This window comes from Schistocerca nitens, chromosome 2 (assembly GCF_023898315.1).
Source record: "Schistocerca nitens isolate TAMUIC-IGC-003100 chromosome 2, iqSchNite1.1, whole genome shotgun sequence".
In the NCBI taxonomy this organism is placed as follows: Eukaryota; Metazoa; Arthropoda; class Insecta; order Orthoptera; family Acrididae; genus Schistocerca; species Schistocerca nitens.
In genome coordinates this window covers 825,250,503-825,270,538 of record NC_064615.1, presented here as the reverse complement: position 1 = coordinate 825,270,538, position 20,036 = coordinate 825,250,503, and the positions used below count along the sequence as shown (strand labels likewise).

General features: G+C 43.8%; 1 protein-coding gene across 1 annotated transcript in view; it reads left to right on the top strand.

The window, feature by feature from the left end:
- LOC126237088 (protein split ends-like) overlaps positions 1–20,036 on the top strand; it is a 373,733-nt gene that overhangs the window by 189,544 nt on the left and 164,153 nt on the right. The window contains exon 2 of the mRNA XM_049946892.1: positions 4,739–4,957. Within this exon, the coding sequence (XP_049802849.1) occupies positions 4,739–4,957 (219 nt within the window). The remainder of the gene's footprint in view (positions 1–4,738; positions 4,958–20,036) is intronic.

Below are 20,036 nucleotides of genomic sequence, written 5' to 3'. Positions count from 1 at the left end.
GTGTCAAAACGTCAGGTTGAAAATTGTAAAATTGAGGTAATGAGGGATTCCTTTGTCGCTTGACAACCGGCATTGCGTTTTACCGACCATCATTTTATGTCGCTTCTGACGTTGCTTATTAACGTTTGAAATGGTAGCGACCCAGATTTACTAACGTGCTACATCTAATGCCGGAGTGACTAACACGCTGAATAAAAAAGTGCATTGTGGGTCTTTCCATTTCAAAATATATTTTTGCCACCTATTCCCACTTTCTGTAGCCATACTCTGATTAAATGATTTAGGAAATGGCCAATAGTACCAGCAAGCCAAAAACTGATTCCTTTAAAATGAATTCAAATGCTGCACTTCGACGGGACACCAATTGACGCTGAGCTACTTTCATCAATGGTTGTTGCGTACCTCTTTTTTGTGAGTAAAAACCGTTCAAATAGACGGAACAACTCACCATATTGAACAAATTGAGGAGCTGTCTCTCAACTCAGCAACAAAGTCGCTACTACTCCCGTACTGACCTTGGTGGGTACGACGCCAAGAAGGTGGAGTATTGGTATAAAATGATTTAAAAAAGGGTTTTCTGTTACATATTTCCACTTTCATTTGTTATGTAAAACGTTAGAGTTTCAAATACTGTAAATTTTACCAAAATGTTACATAAACAACACTTTTCATCAGTGGAATAGCACAAAAACTCACATAACCTGATCCTTAGTACAGTGTGCGAGCACCACAAATGGTCTTACGTATTGTGACGGATTAATGATTACTTCATGAAGGATAATTCACAAAGGAATCAGAATCTATGGATCAGTCACGGAAAGTGCTGATATAATTGTAATACGTCTTCCTAGTTAAATATTTAGGAGCAATACTGAAAATCGATATGAAGTGAACAACAGGTAAATCAGAATTGAAATAACTAATAGAAGCACTCTGGAAAAGTGCATTGCACCTACAAAGGAAATGGCATTTAAGAGACAAGTACGACCATTCTAGATTATTCCTCTAGCAGTTGGAGCCCTTACTACGGAGGCATAAAAAGTGTCATCCAACGAATTCAGAGACGGGCTGCTAGAATCGTAAGAGGACGGTATAACTCATATGAAGGTGTAGCAGAGGTGCTCAGAAAACTTAAATGGGGATAACTGGAAGGAACGTGACGTAGTTCTAGCGAAAGCCCGTTGGATACGTTACAGAACCCTTATTCGAAGAAGGCTTCGCGACCATTCTACTGCCAACATCGTAGATGGCACTTAGGGGAAGTAGAAATAAGGTAAGAGAGTCGGCGTTTACAGGGGCATACATGTACTAATTAAGTCACTTATTCCTCGCCAAAAACTCGAATGTAATGCGACAAAAAATCGCTAATATAAATACGAAAGACCATTCACCATGTTCTGTACAGTGACTTGCGAAATATTTTGACGTAGAATTTTGTGGTTCAAATGGCTCTCTGCACTATGGGACTTAACATCTGAGGTCAGTCCCCTAGAACTTAGAACTACTTAAACATAACTAACGTAAGGACATCACACACATCCATGCCCGAGGCAGGATTCGAACCTGCGACCGTAGCAGTCGCGCGGTTCCGGACTGAAGCGCCTAGAACCGCATGGCCACCGCGGCCGGCTATAATTTTATCCCAAACTACATGTTTAATTGCTTCAAACCTGAAGATTGGTCACAACTTTCGAGACATACGCCTACCTTGTAGTATCTCGTCCACCAACTAAGCTTTGGTAGGACATACAGCGTCTTCCACCGGAAGAATATAGTCGGCTATTACCAGCGTGCAAGATGAAAAAGGCGGGCACATGTCTCCCCATATACCAGAGCCATTGCAAAGCGAGCCAAGTACCACACATATTATTCTGCAGGGCATAGATGGAAACACCCTTCCGAGCACCATGATGTATGGTTCCCCCCTTACGGCACCAGACGATTCCTGATCAGTTATATTGCAGAGTTCATTATCTGCCTGCACCTTTCTGTAAATAAACTCGTCGGGTCGCATACTGCAAACAAAGTTGTAGCTTTTTCACTCACCATTCATGATGTAGCTCTGTTCAGTGTCTTCAGGAGCCTCAATTTGTATGAGTCTGCCATCAAGAAGACGCCGACGGTCCCTTGAAGCTATGTACTATCCGCGCAAAATAACCTGACATTCGTCGTTGCAGCTAAGGGGAAAGATCCATTTACGATCGTTCCAACAAACCACCGCGCCGAGTGTCAACTTGGTTTGCGCGGACAGTACATACAGGGTGTTAAAAAGAAATATTCCATAGTGCTGAGAGATGTAGTATGGACAAAAACAAGGCAAAGCTGTCCAGTAAGCATGGGTTCTAAAATGCATACCTTAAGAGTTATGAGCTCCTGTTTCCTTACTTTGAAACACATCTCCTCTTCTGCAAGCTCTTTGCTTTCCATATTTTGAGAAACTATGGTGTGAATTTTACCAAAATGTTACATATGTGCTTTTGTTCAAAAAATGGTTCAAATGGTTCTAACCACTATGGGACTTAACAGCTGAGGTCATCAGTCCCCTAGACTTAGAACTACCTAAACCTAACGACATCACACACATCCATGCCCGAGGCAGGATTCGAACCTGCGACAGTAGCGGTCGCGCGGTTCCAGACTGAAGTGCTTAGAACCGCTCGGCCACCACGGCTAGCACACCTTTACTGGAAGAGGTCGCTTTTTGTTATAGGATTATGCATGTTCCTTCAGTATCATCTGCACATATCTGTAAGATGTCGTGTCCTCCAAGTGTAAATTTACCTAATCTGTGGGGTGATTTCCACCGATCGTATCTTACAATGAAGTCAACACAAGCGTAGTAAGTACGAGTGATGTATTGGTCCTTCAGATTAGACACAGGTCAGCAGACTGAGACTATGTAGGTAGAGCTCTTTAAGTGGGTGTTTATATTTTTCGTAAATCTTATTCAATTTGCTGTAAATTATTCGTGTACTTACTCATCGATAAATTATTGCTACAATTTATTTCGTTGCTCATGATTATACTCAACATCCAAGAAGCTGTAACTCTATAGATACTGGACAAATTCTTATACTCGTGAGCAATTGAATAAGACGCACGATCAACTGGCGTGTGGATGAATTCAGTGATGCATCTTGACGTGGATTCCACGAGGCATTGATAAAATTTGGGTGCCCTCTTAACTTACCAGAGCTCAATCGCCGCTACCAACGTTTGGAAATTGCTCAGAGCTGGAACGTAAGTTCTCACGTTACTTGGATCACGTTACTTGCACGGCGCCCGTAGATGTGTTCAGTAGGATTGAGGTCAGGTGACCTGAGGGCCCTACAAGCATCCCTATGTTCATGATGGGTTCCTCAGACCATTCTGGAACAATTTAGATGCGATGAGAGGTGGTGCACTGCCCTGCTGAAGGTACAGGTCGTCTGCAGAGTGATGTAAGCGCAGACGGATGTCACATGGTAGAACAGTGGGTTAATGTTTCGTTCAACATTGAGAGAGGATGACAAATTATCGAAAGAGCCGCATTTATTCACATGGAAAGACAATACCCCAGCTACTGGCCTGAACGGTGTCTCCACGGCAAGGGAGCTGTATCACTTCTGCTATATCACGACTCAACAATCCAGGCGACGTTTCCGCTTGCTTCGAGCGACCAGTGACCTTGATCATGCACTTGTATTCAGCTCTAGAATCTTCGACATTGTGTGACAGAGATACATGATATATCTGTGCCCCACAGAGAAATAGTGAATTTGGATGTTACATCTGCTTTCCGGTTGTTGCTGAGCTTTGAATTGACAAGTGATGTGGAGCACTATGTCCGCTCTTATCAATTGTATAACCACGATAGATGACTGCGACCCCAATAATCAATAGTGTGTTGCTGGCGGCGGCGTTGTTCTTCCCCAAATCGAAGTAGCCACGCTACACGTTTTGGTTCGGCGGAAAGCGCGAAGCCTATAGCCTATCTGACAGGGAGAGACGGAGTATTGGTACGTCAGACACCGCGACCAAATGTGATAATATTACGCGCCTTGGAAATGTTGCCCATGTCTGTCGTATATCTCGTAATTCAAGTACGCGTGAATTTATGCCGGCCTTTTTAATGTAGACTTCATAAGTTCAGCGTAATCGAGATTTGGTTTTCCACGTGAAACAATGTTATGTGCTTAGGGAACGGTAAAGCTTCTATCAAGTAGGTTGATTTGGACGCCGTATCGATTTATTAGGTATAATCCCGTTAGGGTTCAAGACATATAGTTTCGCCGTACCCTTCGCCGGTCTGTGGAGTGGTTTTCCTAGATGGCTATAGTAAGGTATTCGCGGTCTTCGGTATTCTCAAAGCATGACCAGAGGCGCAAGTTACTAGGAAAATGTATACGAACAGAGGATTGAACTTGGGAACTTTTGCAATTATAATAATAAGGCAGTTGACAACTAAACCACAAATTCATACTAGCTGGTTGTAAATATGAAGGTGTACTGTTGGGAATGCATATGGAAGAGTTTTTGCTTAGAACACGTTTTGGATGGATTGTATGCCCTCATTGTTTACGAAAACAACGTGAGAGGAGGAACTGCGTCTGATAAGTGTATGGTGTTTGCCTTTAGTTCTGAGTTTGATCTTGCAGGCGGAATGGCGGAGATGCACGGGAATCTATATTGTATTTTTCTGTTGTGTTATGTTCCGCTTCGTTCCGACATACGCCTGACAGTGTGGCTTGTGTTGCAGCTATGGGCGCGTCCAGAGCGTCAAACTGCTGCCGCGCGTCAAGGACGACGACGGCGGGGGTTCCAGCGGGCTGTGCGCCACCGTCGCCTTCATGGACATCAAGTCGGCGTCCAAGGCCCACAACATGGAGCACAAGCTGGACGAGCGGTGCCTGAGCACCGAGTACTACGAGCCCGCTGCCATCCCCGGAGGCTACTCCACGCCGCGCTTCCCCCACGGGTGCGTCGCTGCTCTTGTCCTCTGTCTCTCACTGCCGCTACCCACCCTCGCTTGGCTTCGTCCGCGTCCCGTGTGTACGCGCGCTGCTGCACTCCTCCACTTCTGACGCGCTCTTTCGTTTGATTCAGTTCACAGATACAACACGGCAGGTCCCGCCACCTTCACTAGCTCATAGTTGACGAGAAATAGACGTCACGCACAACTCTATTTTCCTCTGGTAAATTTGTTCTTCACGTTTACACTGCCCACTATACTTCAAAGAATGGCTGAATGGTTTCGGACATGTGTATTTTGTCCGGACGGCAACCTTGTAGGAGTGATCGGCCGACTCGAATGGAAAGACCGTTTGCGTAGCATTAAGTGCTTCTTCTTAACACTCGGGACTAAAAAGCCATGAAGCTTTAATTATCATCTCTAAAGTGTAAAGCTACGTACTTAAGTTTTTGTTGTTTGCGGGTACATGTCTGCAGTCGTGGTTGGTATACACTGAAATCCCCGCGTCATAATACAGTAGCACGTCGCTGGAGTAACCAAAACAAAATTGCACTTCCCTTTGATGGATGGGAGTATCGCGCAATAATTCGTTTACGGCAGCAGCGGAAGCGTTGCGGTTGTGTCAGGTCAATCTAGGTAGCTAAAGAAGTGATCTCGATTAACTTGTGACTTATGCGTTGCTGCCGAAAACGAATTACCTACCGCGCTATACTCGGCATCATCAAAGGGCTATGGCGCCATTTACTTTTGGTTGCTCTTGCGGCGTGGTAAGATACTATTTCTCGGGGATTACAGTGTGTACCAGGACTGCACGTATATTCCTACTAACAAACGAACAAAAAATACAATATGTAACTTTTTAGGTGATAATTACAACACGACTACCCCGCACAGTACACTCCTACATTTACTAAAGGACGCATAAAGTTGGTTAACGACTGTTGTGGGATGGTCATAATTCGCGTCCCGTTGGCTTCCTCCGTCGACGATTGTTCGAATACACATGCACCATGTACGTCAAAGAAAAGCTGACGCATAGTCGAATGTTGGTTTGAACACTTAGAGTGATTTACTTGTGCTGTTGCACGTTGTGTGTACTTTTCTTCCTCCGACCTATTATCTAGAGCACCCAAGCGATCTTACTGTTTAATGTTGTAATCAGATCATTAAGTGCCTTAAATTATTTCACAAGCACAGTATAGAAGTGAAATAATGTTACGCAAAACGAAAATCCTGATACTAACTATGGATCGAGGACCCTCTGATATGAATATTGTCATTACAGCGACCAAGCCGTATTCATGTAGGGTATGTGGCGGCCATGTGATTTTGAACTGGAAGAAAATACATACGCATCCGAAAAAGTGTACACAAGTAACGCCAGTACGTAGTCTGCATTCTGTCGCCTTTTAAAAATTATGAAATGCGAGTTGCTGAAATATATGAGAGTTACGTAAACACGAATTGATGTCTTTTTATACGGGTCCACAGCTTCAATATCATTTTACAGAAAAAAGTCAGGTTCGTTTTTAACTGCAAAAAACATTTTATTGCGCTGTTCTAATTAGGCTTTTGTGCTATTTTCAAGCGTAAGATTTTATGTTATGTTACGGCGTAAAATAAATTAAAAATAACGTTCTTGTAGGGCCGTGCCACTCTTGGAGGTAATGGTTGTTATCAATGACCAGAATAAATTTTTTATTTACAGGTAGGTTGAAGTCAGTCAGCGTAGGCCAGAGAGAACAACGATGGCTGACTTCAGTCTACGAGTAAATAACAAACCTACTCATGTCATTGATAGCAACTCGGGCACGTAATCCGACATTGCCAAAGCGCAATAAAATGTTTACAGCTAAAAGCGAACGTGGCATCATTTACAAAAATTAATGGCACATTGTCAAAAATAAATCGCTTACAACTTTTGTTTTCGTAATAAGAGCGTTCATATGACTTGCAAATCTGGTGAAAAACTGTGATCTGCAATATATGAAGCTGCCAAACGATATGTTTTGTTACGAACCAGGTTTTAAAGGTGTGTAGTGACTCTCAAGCAAAAAAGCAACGTCTAATTTTACCTTGTTCCGTTTAGCAGTGTACACCGTATTTACGAATGCGTATGTTTTCTCTTTCATTTTAAAAGATATCGTGAGCTTTTACTGTTAATGTTTTCTTGACAAACTAATGTAGAGCATGTCATGCAGCAATCCGGTGAAAGGCTGCGTGTTGCTGAAACGTGTCACGTGGACCCACCTTTCGTAGGATTTTCCACTTCATTGCACCACTATAGTCGTGTTCAGGAGCAAATTACTAAATATCTGTGAACTGAATTAAAATTACCGAAAATTGGCGTTCTGTACCATACTGCTTTATGACCGAAGCTTCTAACTGACGAGCGCGTGTACATGCGGGATACTTGCTGAAGATCGAAGAAACGTGTCCCTTCCGTTTCTGCCCTATTTAGCATTGTCGCAGTAATTTCTTTCTGGGCTAATGTCTCTCAGTGATGACAGCTTCAGTTAGGCTTGTTCTCTTATCGAGGTGACTGACATTACTACTAGTTGGGTGTAATTAGTTGTGTATTCTCCTCCCCCAGCTCCCCCCCCCCCCTCCCTCCTCTTTCTCCCCACATGCAAATCCAGGATGTTAGTTACAAGCTTTCCGCTGCAAATTGGTGGTACTTCCTCATTGTGTTGTAGTCGTAGCGCATTTGTCGCTAAATGCGTATATATTCAGATAGTTCAGAACCCTGTGGGTCACTCTGAAGTGGAGTGACAATTCCGTATCCTACTCGCGTCTGACGCTAAAGGTACATGTCCACCGCCCACCATTTCCCACTCACGTATCTGCCCGTTTTGGTGTGTTGTTAGCACGTATGTTGTCGTCTTGCAACATCTTCGTTTGAGATAAAATTTATTTCTGTGTCAGTCAATGTTTGGATCAAAACTTCAGCGTCGCCCATTAGTTTTTTTCGAGGAGAATTTTCGAGTTTGGTAGACTCTTTGTCGTGTTCTATACATGAACCAGATAAGAAGAGGAAGAAGCCGTCAGTATAGTGTCGTACGTGTATGCGTGTGCCACTATCCATCTCCCTGTGCAAAGTGTCGCCGGCTCGTCGTGTCAGCGTCCAGCTCCACAGTGAAGCGACAAGCTGTTTGTGTGTTGTGTTTGTGAGAATTGAGTGTAGTGTTGCCGCAACGGATGAAGGCATCGTGCCCGATGGAAGCGCACTCATCTCCTGTGTGACAGTCTGCAACATGGAAACCAAACCGTCACAGTGAACACGTCTTCGTGTGCATCTAGTGGAAACGGCTGTGGAAGTGTGGACTGCGTGTTCAGCACTCGCAGGTGTCGAGGATTATCGCGCAGTGCTGCTCCGCGGTGTCCGCTCGCGGAAATGCCCCGTCGCCGTGAGCTGCAGAGCGGTCGAGTCTGCAGGAGCGGTCGTGCGGCTTTCAGCGCGGAGGAGCCGGCGGTGCCGAAAGTATCGCGAGTGTTTGGCAGGTAATCGCCACGGACGCCCACCGCGTGGCCAGCGTCTCGTCGCAAGGTCAGTGTGGATTTCCTCATTCTCTGTTGTGTGAGCTGCGCCTGTATCGGCGTCGCTGTGCATGCCCCCTGCCGCCTGTGTCGGTGTGCTCTGGTAGATTGGTTCACACTGCAGGTGGACGGCTCCAGGACGTTCGCCTCGACTCCGTTGGCGATGGTACGACGAACTGCTGCATATTACGGCAATAATGATTTGCCGAGTGGAAGAACTCTGACAACAACTTTAACCAACTTAACAGCGTTGCCAACTCTCATTCAACAGACCTTAGAAAGTGACCGTGATTACGGCGGACGAACAAGTAAACGATTGACTAGGCCGCAAGTAGAGTGCCAGCAACCATGTCGATGTGGAAACTAACATCATGCTAGCTTGTTGGCATTTTCCAACGTACCTGCAGTTTTAAAAATTATTGTATTTGACATATGTAGACGTTAAATAACACACACATCACTCATAATATGACAGGCATTGTATTTGTACATGCGAAATAGAAATTGCGTAGTGCTGGCCTCAAAGCAAATCAGACAAATGTTTATGTTCCAAGATTTATGGGAATCAGACGGTATTGATCCTCTGATATCTGTAGCGGTGTTCACCCAGTGTTGATACTGTTCTCATTGATAGACAATACGTGCGTTAGTTATAAAATTTTGACTAGAGTAAAATTAAAAGCGTCATCAGTCCGAAGATTGCTTTGAACACCTCAGTGCCGCACTAGGCGTGGTCACGTGGAAGTGGTATTCCGTTGCCTTCCTTCGACCTTTGGACTGATTTACCAGCCAGTTATTGGGGGACTTAAGAGATTAATGTGGATTCCGGATAATGGGGAACCTCGGCATTTTTAACATCAACAAAGAAAGAAGTGATAAGTGACAGATAAAAATCCAATGATTGACCGGGCACTTAATAATTGAGGCACGAGCCACATGTAAAAGTTACGTAATTAATATTTTGTTGCGTGTTATCCATAGTAGCTATTCTTGGTAAATCGAGAGATTGAAATAAATGGAAAAGATAACACTAAAATCTGCGTACTATAGTAACAGCGTTTTTTTCTGTATCAGCGGCATGTTAACGTCGCAGTGAATACCCTCACATAAAACGGAAACCGTAGTCAAGAAGCTACGACTTCGATTTTTATATTGGCGTATCGACAGTGAAAATGAAATTACGCATTTTGTTATTAAGTTCCCAGTTTTTTGTTACTTTGCAAGTACATGCTTGCCTGGTATACAGCGAAACCTTGCGTCACATTATCGTAGCGCACGCTAGGGCAGCCAGTCCAAAATGGCACAGCCCAGTGGTGAAGTGGATTATCGTGTGGTAATTCACTGTCGGTAGCAGCGGAAATGTTGGAGAAGCGTCAGGCCAGACCAGTCGCCTAAAGAAGGCATCTGGACTGGTCTGACACGGCTGTAGCATTTCCAATGCTGCGGACAACGAGTTACCGCACGATATTTCCACTTCACCAATGGGCTGTGCCATTGTTGATTGGCTACCGTAGGTGTACGTTATGATACCGTGGCGCGGAAATTTCAGTATGTATCAGGACTGCAGACGTGCAAGCAAACATACAAAAAGTTTGTTACGTAACTTCGTATTTTTTCTATGTGATACTTAAAACATGACTACCCCTCGTAATTGAATGATCGAATGCTCTTAATATAACTCCGGTGAAGGGAACTGCATTAAAGTAATACTCCTTAGGATTTTAAATCAGCTGTGCTCATCTGCTCCATAGGTGTAAGTTTAGACTGCTGATTGCATTTGAGTCTCTTACCATGCTCATTTGTTTTTTTATTGTCAAACTGTCCCATATAGCCGGCCGGAGTGGCCGAGCGGTTCTAGGCGCTACAGTCTGGAACCGTGCGACCGCTACGACGGCAGGTTCGAATCCTGCCTCGGGCATGGACGTGTGTGATGTCCTTACGTTAGTTAGGTTTAAGTAGTTCTTTGTTCTAGGGGACTGATGACCTCAGAAGTTAAGTCCCATAGTGCTCAGAGCCATTTGAACCATTTGTCCCATATACAGTGGGCTTTAATGACGGCATCTTGAGTGGTGCAACTACTGTTCGCCCTTGGTGTGCTGAAGGAATCACCCGGCTTTAAATTGGTATGATCTGAGTAATCACGAATTTTTTTAATGCGGATGGGATGAATGGAGAGTTGTAGACTGGAGCATACTCCCCGAGAATGAGAGTCTTGCTATTACCGCAGCGGCACACCCTCATTCAGATGCAGGGTGTGTCAGCAGGAATGGTCAGTATTCAGGGATTTATTAGGAACGATCATTCGAAGCAAAAAGGTCTCATTAGCGTGGGCTCTAAAATCTATTTCTTAAAAGATGCGATCACTTTTTCATTAGAAGTCATGAGTATCACAGTAGTGAAAATGAAAAAGGGCTCATAAACCTTAAGGTATGCATTTTAGAGCCCACGTTTACTAGAATGACCGTTTCTGTGATCTCACTGAATTTTGATCATTTCTCGTGGGGTACCCTGTTGATTTATGCCCTTCTAGAATGAAACACGAGCATGTTTATTATCTGGATATATTGTAGCGATTCAGCCAGACTTCCCAGTTTTCTTGCTGAAAAAGGCATGTGTTTCTCCACTGAATTCTGAACATAATACGGAGCGATGTGGCCCAGTAGTTAGCACTCTTGACTCGAGGGGTCGACAGTTGAAATCCGTTTCCGACCATTCAGATTTAGGTTTTTGGTGATTTCCCCAAAACGCTCTAGACGAATATCGTGATGGTTCCTTTCAAAGAACACGGCAGAATTTCCTTCCCCTTCCTTAACAACATACCGAGCGTGTGCTCCGACTGTAATGACATCTTTATCGACTGGGCGTTAAACCCTAATTTTCTTTCCTTACTTCCTGAACGTAATTGAAATGGGGAATGAATGCCCAAAAGCTGAGTAGCTGAAATGCGAGCAACATTTGCTGGTTGGCTAGCGCTATCCGATTTGTTGTTTCCGTGGACACCGAAGGAGATCCACTGGTTTACTCGTAATACTAAGCTCTCGATTTCCCAGTCGACTGAGTCAGTCTAAGTGGTTTACTCTTGTTCTATAAAGTAAGGTTGAAATGGTCACGTAAAATGGTCAATATCTATTACCGTCCATATTTTCCAGTAAAACTACTGCTACGCTTCTAAAGATGACGGTTTCATACACTTCATTTGCTTTACGTAAGCGTAGACAGGAGGAAGCTAGGCAGCTTTGCTACCACGATGGTTGTTCATGTGATGCTGTTGAGTACGTGGGCGACGACTGCCAAACTTAGTGTTGTTCACCCCGAATTATTGCATTTCTAAAGAGCGGATAGTTAGTCGACTTTAAGAGGAGTCTAGCGAGTCATCGTTATCTTTAGACCAACTCATAAGTCCATAATATCAACAATATGAGTATTGTCAGCCACGGGCCCTAACCAATCGTATTGCCCTCACGTTTCGAATTTCGTGTTCACTCGCTGACATAGCTTGTGAACAATGCTAGCGAGCGGCCACATCTGATCTTGGATTAGGCATCTGTAAGGCGAGTCGGGAGACTTGAGTCAGAATTATAATTTAAGTTTGATAACGCTATTATTTACTTCTGAAGCTGCCAGTGCCAAGTTCTGTGAAAATACGCATTTTAATCGATTTGTGCTCGAGGATGGACAGTCTTACTATTGTTTCATATTTGTCATGTTATTGCCTGAGAGCGTCAGTGATCATATTACTTTTCAATATAAAGTTTGTTTCATTCAGTGCTCAGAAAGTTTATTAGTGGCTATACCAGCTTCAACTGTTCAGTCACTTTCAATAGGCCATAAGTCGTTGAAGCAACATTCAATGGACCATTGATAATGTCTAGACGTCGAAACCGGAATAGCAGTTGTAAAATTTCGTGAGCATTGACTAAAAAACTATGTATTGGTTCTACTATTACTCCTGGCGTTGTATTTTACTGTGTTTATTTATTTTTCTAATTAAAACTACGCGCCATATCTAATGCCTTAGTGCAAACACCTGCATTTCGTGGAAAGAGCTTCAATTTGAGCCACCCAAACCTCTCTGGTTGACAGTGCAGTGAATTCATACTGCCACCCTTTTTATTTTTTACTCTAAATTCTGGAAGCTCTGCCATGATGTTGCCAGACTAGTTACAGCGGGAGAATATAATTGGAGGACAGCTTTGCTTAATCACAGCATCAGCGATGTAGATGGTATGAAATACATATCGGATCTGTTGTAGTGAAAACGCTGTTGCCTTGGCTCGAGCCCCTGACAGTTCCAATGTGATGTGCAACTAACTTTGCATATAAGCCGCCATGGCTATGGAACTTCCATCCAACTATTCCTTTCGAAGCTGTAAGTCTACCAGCATAGTGCGGAAGTATCTGAGAACTCAGGAAAAAGTGGAGAGAAGCCAAAAGCATGATGAAGGTTTCAGTTGGTAGGAGAGGAGTTACAGCTTCAAAAAATAGGTTTCAGAGACTTCCAGTCCCGCTACAGTACATAACTTGGATTGTACGATCTGTCTGATGAATGTTCGAATAACTGCGGGAAATCAACCGCGTGACGTTTTCGACAACAACATGTTTTGACAGGTGCACACATGCCATTTCCAAGGCACAAATACAGCAAGGAGGCGCTGTGTAAGAGAATTTAAAATCGTGTTGTGCACATCCGCGTGCGCGCGCGCGCGCGCGCGCACACACCCACACACACACACACACACACACACACTGTAAACATTGTAGCACCATGTAACTAAATATGACAGACGTCAGAAGTTGTCGGTAGTAGAGAATTCTAAACTCAGCAGGCGAGTTAACGTTCTCTCTGTCCCACTGTTTTTTGACAAAGGAGAGAGTAGGAAAGCCACGCAGAATTTAAGAAAAATTCTCCATCTCTCTTAAAAATTCTGTGTGGAATTGTGCTCTGTCCGGTGTCGAAAAATAGAGAGAGAGTGTTAATGCTATCCATTAGTAATTTTCACCATCTATAACTTCAGACGTCGGTCATCTTTTTTTGTATGGTGGCGCGAATGTTTACGCTCGCTGTGTGTGTGTGTGTGTGTGTGTGTGTGTGTGTGTTTCGAAAATGACTGGTTGTGACCTGTCAAAATGGCTGATGGCGGCTGTCCGAAGATGCGACCAGCTGCTTTCCCGTAAGTTATTTGAAGACTTGACACAACTTGCTTTAACTTGATGCGCGACCAGCTGCTTTCCCGTAAGTTATTTGAAGACTTTACACAACTTGCTTTAACTTGATGCCGCTTTAAAAAGAGCGTTAAGCCGTTCTGAGGAACTAGTTCTGTAGTTGGTGGCTAGAGTAGTATGTTAGTTGCCGGTGGCACAGTGGGCTACCCGAAGGTGGCCGGCAGGGAGCGGCGCAGTGTTTCGTGTGGGCTCACGAAGGGAACGCTGTGTGGACTATTTTGGGCGCGTAAGTGCGCTGTGGCACATTTCAAGGTTAGCGCAAGGTGAGAAGCCTGTGAGAGACGCCGGGTGGGGCTGGGGCGGCGGCCGCCACGTGGCAACGCCGCGGCCAAATGCGCGCACTTCCGGGTCGCCACAACCCTGCTGCCTCGGCGCTGCACCTGTTCCCCAGGCAGGGGGCACAGGTAAACAGTCGTCATATCGCTGGTCGTCCCCCGGTTCCATCGACGCCTCTGCGACTATCTCGAAGTCTTCTTGTTTTATCTCACACCAGCTGTCGTAACCTGACTGTTGCGTTTCGTTTTTGTTGTTCTCCCCAGGGCATGCCTAATTTAGGCAGCAGAAAGTCTAAAGATAATAGCGAAAGTGTCCAGAAAACCGATAAGTCTGTTACGATTCCGCTAATCGAACTCAGTATGCACGGCAAGGAAGGACGTTTATGTTTGCAGTGGGGAACCCAACAGCTATTGCTACCGCGCGGCTCGCCTCCTCTGTATCTAGTTGCCAACGACTGTTAGTCACTTCGTTATTCTGATTGAGGTAAGCTGTTGATATGGTTATTGTGCACTTCAGTCGGAAGACTTAATGTGCTGCAACTTGGCGCGGTATTCGACCCCGTGCAACTGTCTTCGCCTCTGCATAATTGCTACAAACGACATCTGCTTGAAGTCCTACACTTCCTCCATTAGCAAATTACCGATTCCATGATGCCTCAGGGTGTGTCGTATCAGCCGAGCCTCCCCCCCCCCCCCCCTCTTCTTTTTTTTTAACTGACCCGTGCCTTAAATGTCATTCCTCACCAGTTCGATTCAGTACCTCTTCATTAATTGCACTAGCTCTTGATTAATTATCTGATTTACTGATCGAATCTTCATCCTTCACTATACAGCACATTTCAGATGCCTCAAGTATATAACAACGTATTTCCTATCCGTTAATATAGAAGCAGTAAGTGATATTTGAACAAAAATCAAACTTCGAATTTTTAGAGATCTAACAGAAAGACCAGCTCCACCGGAAAGTATTCGCTGCAGTCTCCTGAGTAACGCACAGGAACGGTTAACATAATTTTCAGAGTGAAACCGTTAACACAATTTTCAAAGTTTGATGTGTTCTTAAAAAAGGAACAATATGTAGTGCCCTGTCCAGAAAGTTGGAAAAACGCAAAATTGACACCAGTCACATTTTTGGAGAAGCTTGTAAGTGCATAAGGAATGGTAGACCACTGTGAAATGGAAGTGGTGTATTCGTTTAGTAGGTAAGAAGCTGAAACCATTCGAGATAGATACTGGAGCTGCATTCCGGCAGTTGTTTGGACAAATTATAGTATAAACAAATCCTAGTATAAACTTGTACATGGACCCTTTTATCGACCACCAGACACATCGCTGGATGTAAGGTCATTAGAAAGTAAGTTCCCCAATCATACTGTTGTAAAAGGAAGAGACTGATCATCCGATAATAGATTGGTATAATTATTTTTGTATTGGGAAAATTTCCGCAGAACACGATGGAATTCCTATGAGATTCTATGCAGAATTTTCCACTGAATTAGCACCAATTGAGACCGTGATATAATGATCATAAAAATACTTCAAGGGTCAGTTGTAGAGATATGAAAAGGAATGACGCTGTACGTTCAGTCGTAGGTAAGGCAGGTGGATGACTTTGTTTCATTGGTAGGATACTAAGAAATCTGCAACAGAGATTACCTGATGGAAGTGACGGTTAGTGCGCACAGCAAATCTTCCTGAAAATGGTTATAAACTACAGTTTTACCAACGTGCCATTTCGTAAAAATATCGACAAAGTTGATGCTTCTCAAAGTACAGGGGTTTGAAAGCTACTGGTGGCTCTTCTAAGCAGCAGGTAATTGATACCAAATCTTTTGAGAGAAGCCGCATGGTTAGAGGCGTCATGTCACTGCGCGCCCCTTCGTCCCTTCCCGCCGGAGGTTCAAGTCCTCCCTCGGGCATGGGTGTGTGTGTTGTACTTAGCATAAGTTAGTTTAAGTAGTGAATAAGTCTAGGAACCGATGACCTCAGCATTTTGGTCCCTTAGGAATTCACACTCATTTGAACTTTTTTTGAGAGGATGTCATTTTGATTTTTTCTGTGTTAGTGAATAGTGTTTTTTGAAGGAAGTAAATGAATGAATAGAAGTTGTGAGTGGCTCTCACGCAGTTTTTGGAGGTTTGGAAAATGTTTTAATGTGGAAGATTTTTGAAACTGCAATTGAGTGGTTTCTAACGAGGAAATTGTAGAATATGTCTCAGGCGTGCGGGATCTATGTCAAGTATACCTAACTGGGATTACTGAATTTATACAAAGAAAGATAACATGATCACTGTTTTTTTACCCGTTTGAGGGTAGGGAGCAACTGCCCTCGGAAAGTCTAAATAAAAAGTTTGCCACTATCAGTATCGAGAAATCAATGAATAAACTACTAAGTATCGCTCCCGTCGTGACAGCGATGAGAAGTTTAGACCGATTGCCGGCGCTTAGAAGCATTTAAGCAGTCATTCTTCCATTGCTCCATACGCGAATGGATCGGGAAGAAATCGTTAATACGTGGTACAATGAAAAATACGCTCTGCCACGCACTTAAGTGTTTTGCAGAGAATGGATGTAGATGTGGAGTGAAAGCTAGGTCTGTCAACATTTTGATAGGCAACACTCAGATATACTGTGGGTGGATAAAAATGTGGAAACGCCACAAGCACAACGAATTACCATGCGTAATACGGCGTAGAAAACCTGTTGGCATTCAAGACAACTTCCAGATGTCTCGGAATGTATAAATATAGTTTTTCAGGGGAATCTGATACCATTCTTCCGGTAAAATAGGGACAAGTTTAGGCAACGTTGATGGAGGTGGATAGCGATCTCACAGTCGTCTCTCCAAAGTAGACTGCAAAGGCTCAATAATATTAGGACCTGGTGGGAGATTCGAGAATTCATTTTCGGGCTCACAAAACCAGTCGTAGAAGATTCCATCAGTTTGAACAGGGGTCCTGTTATCTTGGAACAACAAATCACCATTGGGGAACAGATATTGTACAGTGAGATGGACCTGATCAACCAAAATGATCACGTAATTCTTGAGGTTTTGGTCTTGGAAAGTGAACTATGCCAGGGGTTGTAAACAGTGTGACACAAGACTCGCCCAACCAAATGACTTTCTTCCATTGCTCCACATTCCAGTTATCATAGCTTCGGCACCACGTTTCCCTGTTACGGGCATTTTCATCACTGATGGGTGGTGTTTGAATTCCAGTTCGACCTGCAATTCCGTGCTTCTGGAGCTCGTGTTGTTTTAATACCGACAGGGTTCGCGTGTGCGACATTCAGCTCTGCAGTGACTTCTACAGCTGCCGTCTTTAGTTTTCAGCACAGTCTTGCTAAATGACCTTCCGTCTTAATCACTGGGCACGACGCACTTTCGTCCACATTGTCACTTTGGTGATGATGATTTTCCGGTTTTCTTGTATGTGGTATGAACTTACAATATGGAACCCGAATGCACTCAGCCCCGACATAATGCTCACTTAACTACACAGAACGCTGTTCTGACCACGACTGACACTTGCAACATGTTGAAGTGACTGCATAGTTGCCGTTAATGGAAAAGCGCAACGTGCTGTCTTGGCCAGCATATGCATTTATGTTACAGCTTGTGTTTATTTTGCCGTTTTCCTAGTTTTCGCCAACCCCTGTATTTTCTTGGTAATGTTAATTCGTTATCGATGATACTTGTCATGACGATAAAAACGACGCCATTAAAGCCTGTAGCTTCTATTTCTTCGATATTTGTTTTTTATAGGTAAGTGATGCTTAGTTAACAAGATTATGTATCTTTATGTGACACTGAAGAAACGATACGTATTATAAAAACCAGATCAGAGTTAATGAATCGTATTTGTGCTGCAACCTCATTGATATTAAGATTTTTTTTCGATGTAGATGGAATTTTTCTACTTTAATGTATGGTACGTGACTTAATGACGTTAATTCATACGATCCTAGACGTTAATGTATATAACCCGGAAATCAAACCCCTTACCTGCTAGAGATTGTGTTCTTATAACAAATTTATAGTTACGTGGATACCTCGCGAGCTACTGTGTAGTTCGTGCCATAGGGTACTTCAGCCCATTGTGTACTATTCTCTTCATGCACTATACGGATACGATCCGTTATCTTGCATAAATCGTTTGACTCTAGCGTGAGATACACAATGGAGGAGGCAGAATGATTTTAGAATATCTAACATTCACGTAAGTCGCTTTCATCTCGCGGTACCAGTCTTGTCCTAACGAAAGTAGCCTGTTAAAATTCGAGCTGTGCACCAGAATAGGTCACACGAATGCCTTGAGCGGAGTCTCCTTTGCTGATAGAATATAATCGTCTTCTCTGATAACTGAAATTTTACATTTACTTGTTCATATTTCTTCTTACTGCTTTGCTTTTCTATTCCCTTCCCCAAACACGACGAGCTCTGTTCTATTGCAAACTTGCTTACAGAACGAACTCTTGATTTAAGTTTTTTTTTCAAAAGCCTCGGGTATGAGGTTAAGGTGATGTTAAACATTCTGTACTTTCTCTCGAGTTATGTAGAGAAGATAACAAACGGTAGAGGATCATTAGTCGTGGACGTTTTGTGCTCTTTGTGGCAAAGTGCGTTGTGCATTCGGCTTCGTATAGGAATATGCACTGCACGAGACATTGGGAAAACAAATTTTTTTGTAAAAGGGATATTTCAACCTGAGCTGACTCAACCGGTAGCGAATCATCAGGTAACCGTTTGAAAATGAAAGACAAAGGGGCCTATTAAAACACTGGGGAACTAACTAGCAAAACCAATTTCTGTACCCAAGTACACGCACTTGAATACATTTTGAATACGTTACATAGAAACTTCTCAAAGTACAACTGAATAGACAGGTAATTAACATATAGTTGGTAGTTTTTAAATCACAAATGTAATATTTAAGTGTTCGTAGTATGAAACTGGTTGTGAGATATATCTTTCTCAGCAGTTTTAATACACGGTCCAGTCACATTTATGTGATCACCGCCCATCTTCGACGCCAGCGTGCAGTAACCACTCACAAAAGGTAGGTGCCTACACTAGTAGAGGAAGGTATATGAAAAAGCGTGCCGCTGTGTTTAGGATATACCAGCCAGGGCAAAATGGAGTTCTCCAAAACTGGCGCTGAGGCAACTGTGGTACACCACGAGCCATAGATGGCAGGGGTGAACGACGGCCGCGGACGTGTGTACTGGCGAATACACGTGCAACTCTTATGCAATTATGCGCCCAGATGAACCAAGGGAATACCAACAGTGTCTCTTCAACGACCGTTCAGAGAGCGTTGCTGCCTATATGCTGATTGCTGTTCATCGGCAACGAAGGCTGTAATTTGCACGCCAGTACCGCAGCTGGATGCCCATTGAGTGGCCTTTTCAGATGAATCAAGTTTTATTTATACTCCACAGGAGTGAAACGCACGAAAACTAACGCCCTGCAACAATCGTCGGTAGTGTACCGACCGGAGGACGGAGCGTTGTGGTCTGAGAGCTTTTCTCGTGGCTCTTCCTGGGTGATGTCAGTCTGGAGGCACAGTGGATCAACAGAATTATGCATCTATCCTTGGGGTCTCCGCCGACCCCTACATGCATTTGTTTTCCCTCGGCACGCGGCATCACGAGCAGGACCACGCAATGTGTCATACACCTTACAGTGTACATCAACATCTGTAATCTCCAAAGCACCGTTAGGTGCATGGCAGAGGGTACGTCCCGTTGTACCAGTTATTGGGGTTCCTTCCCTTTCCATTCGCGTATGGAGCACGGGGAGAATGATTGTTCGTACGCCTCTGTGTGTGTAGTAATTATTCTGTTCTTATGTGAGCGACATGTAGGCGGTTTTAGTATATTCTTAGAGCCATCATTTAAAGCCGGTTCTTGAAACTTTGTTGATAGACTTTCTCGAGATAGTTTACATCTGTCTACACGAGTCTGCCAGTTCAGTTCCTTCAGTATCTCCGTGCCACTTTCCCACGGATCAAACGTGTGACCATTCGTGCTGCCCTTCTCTGTATGCG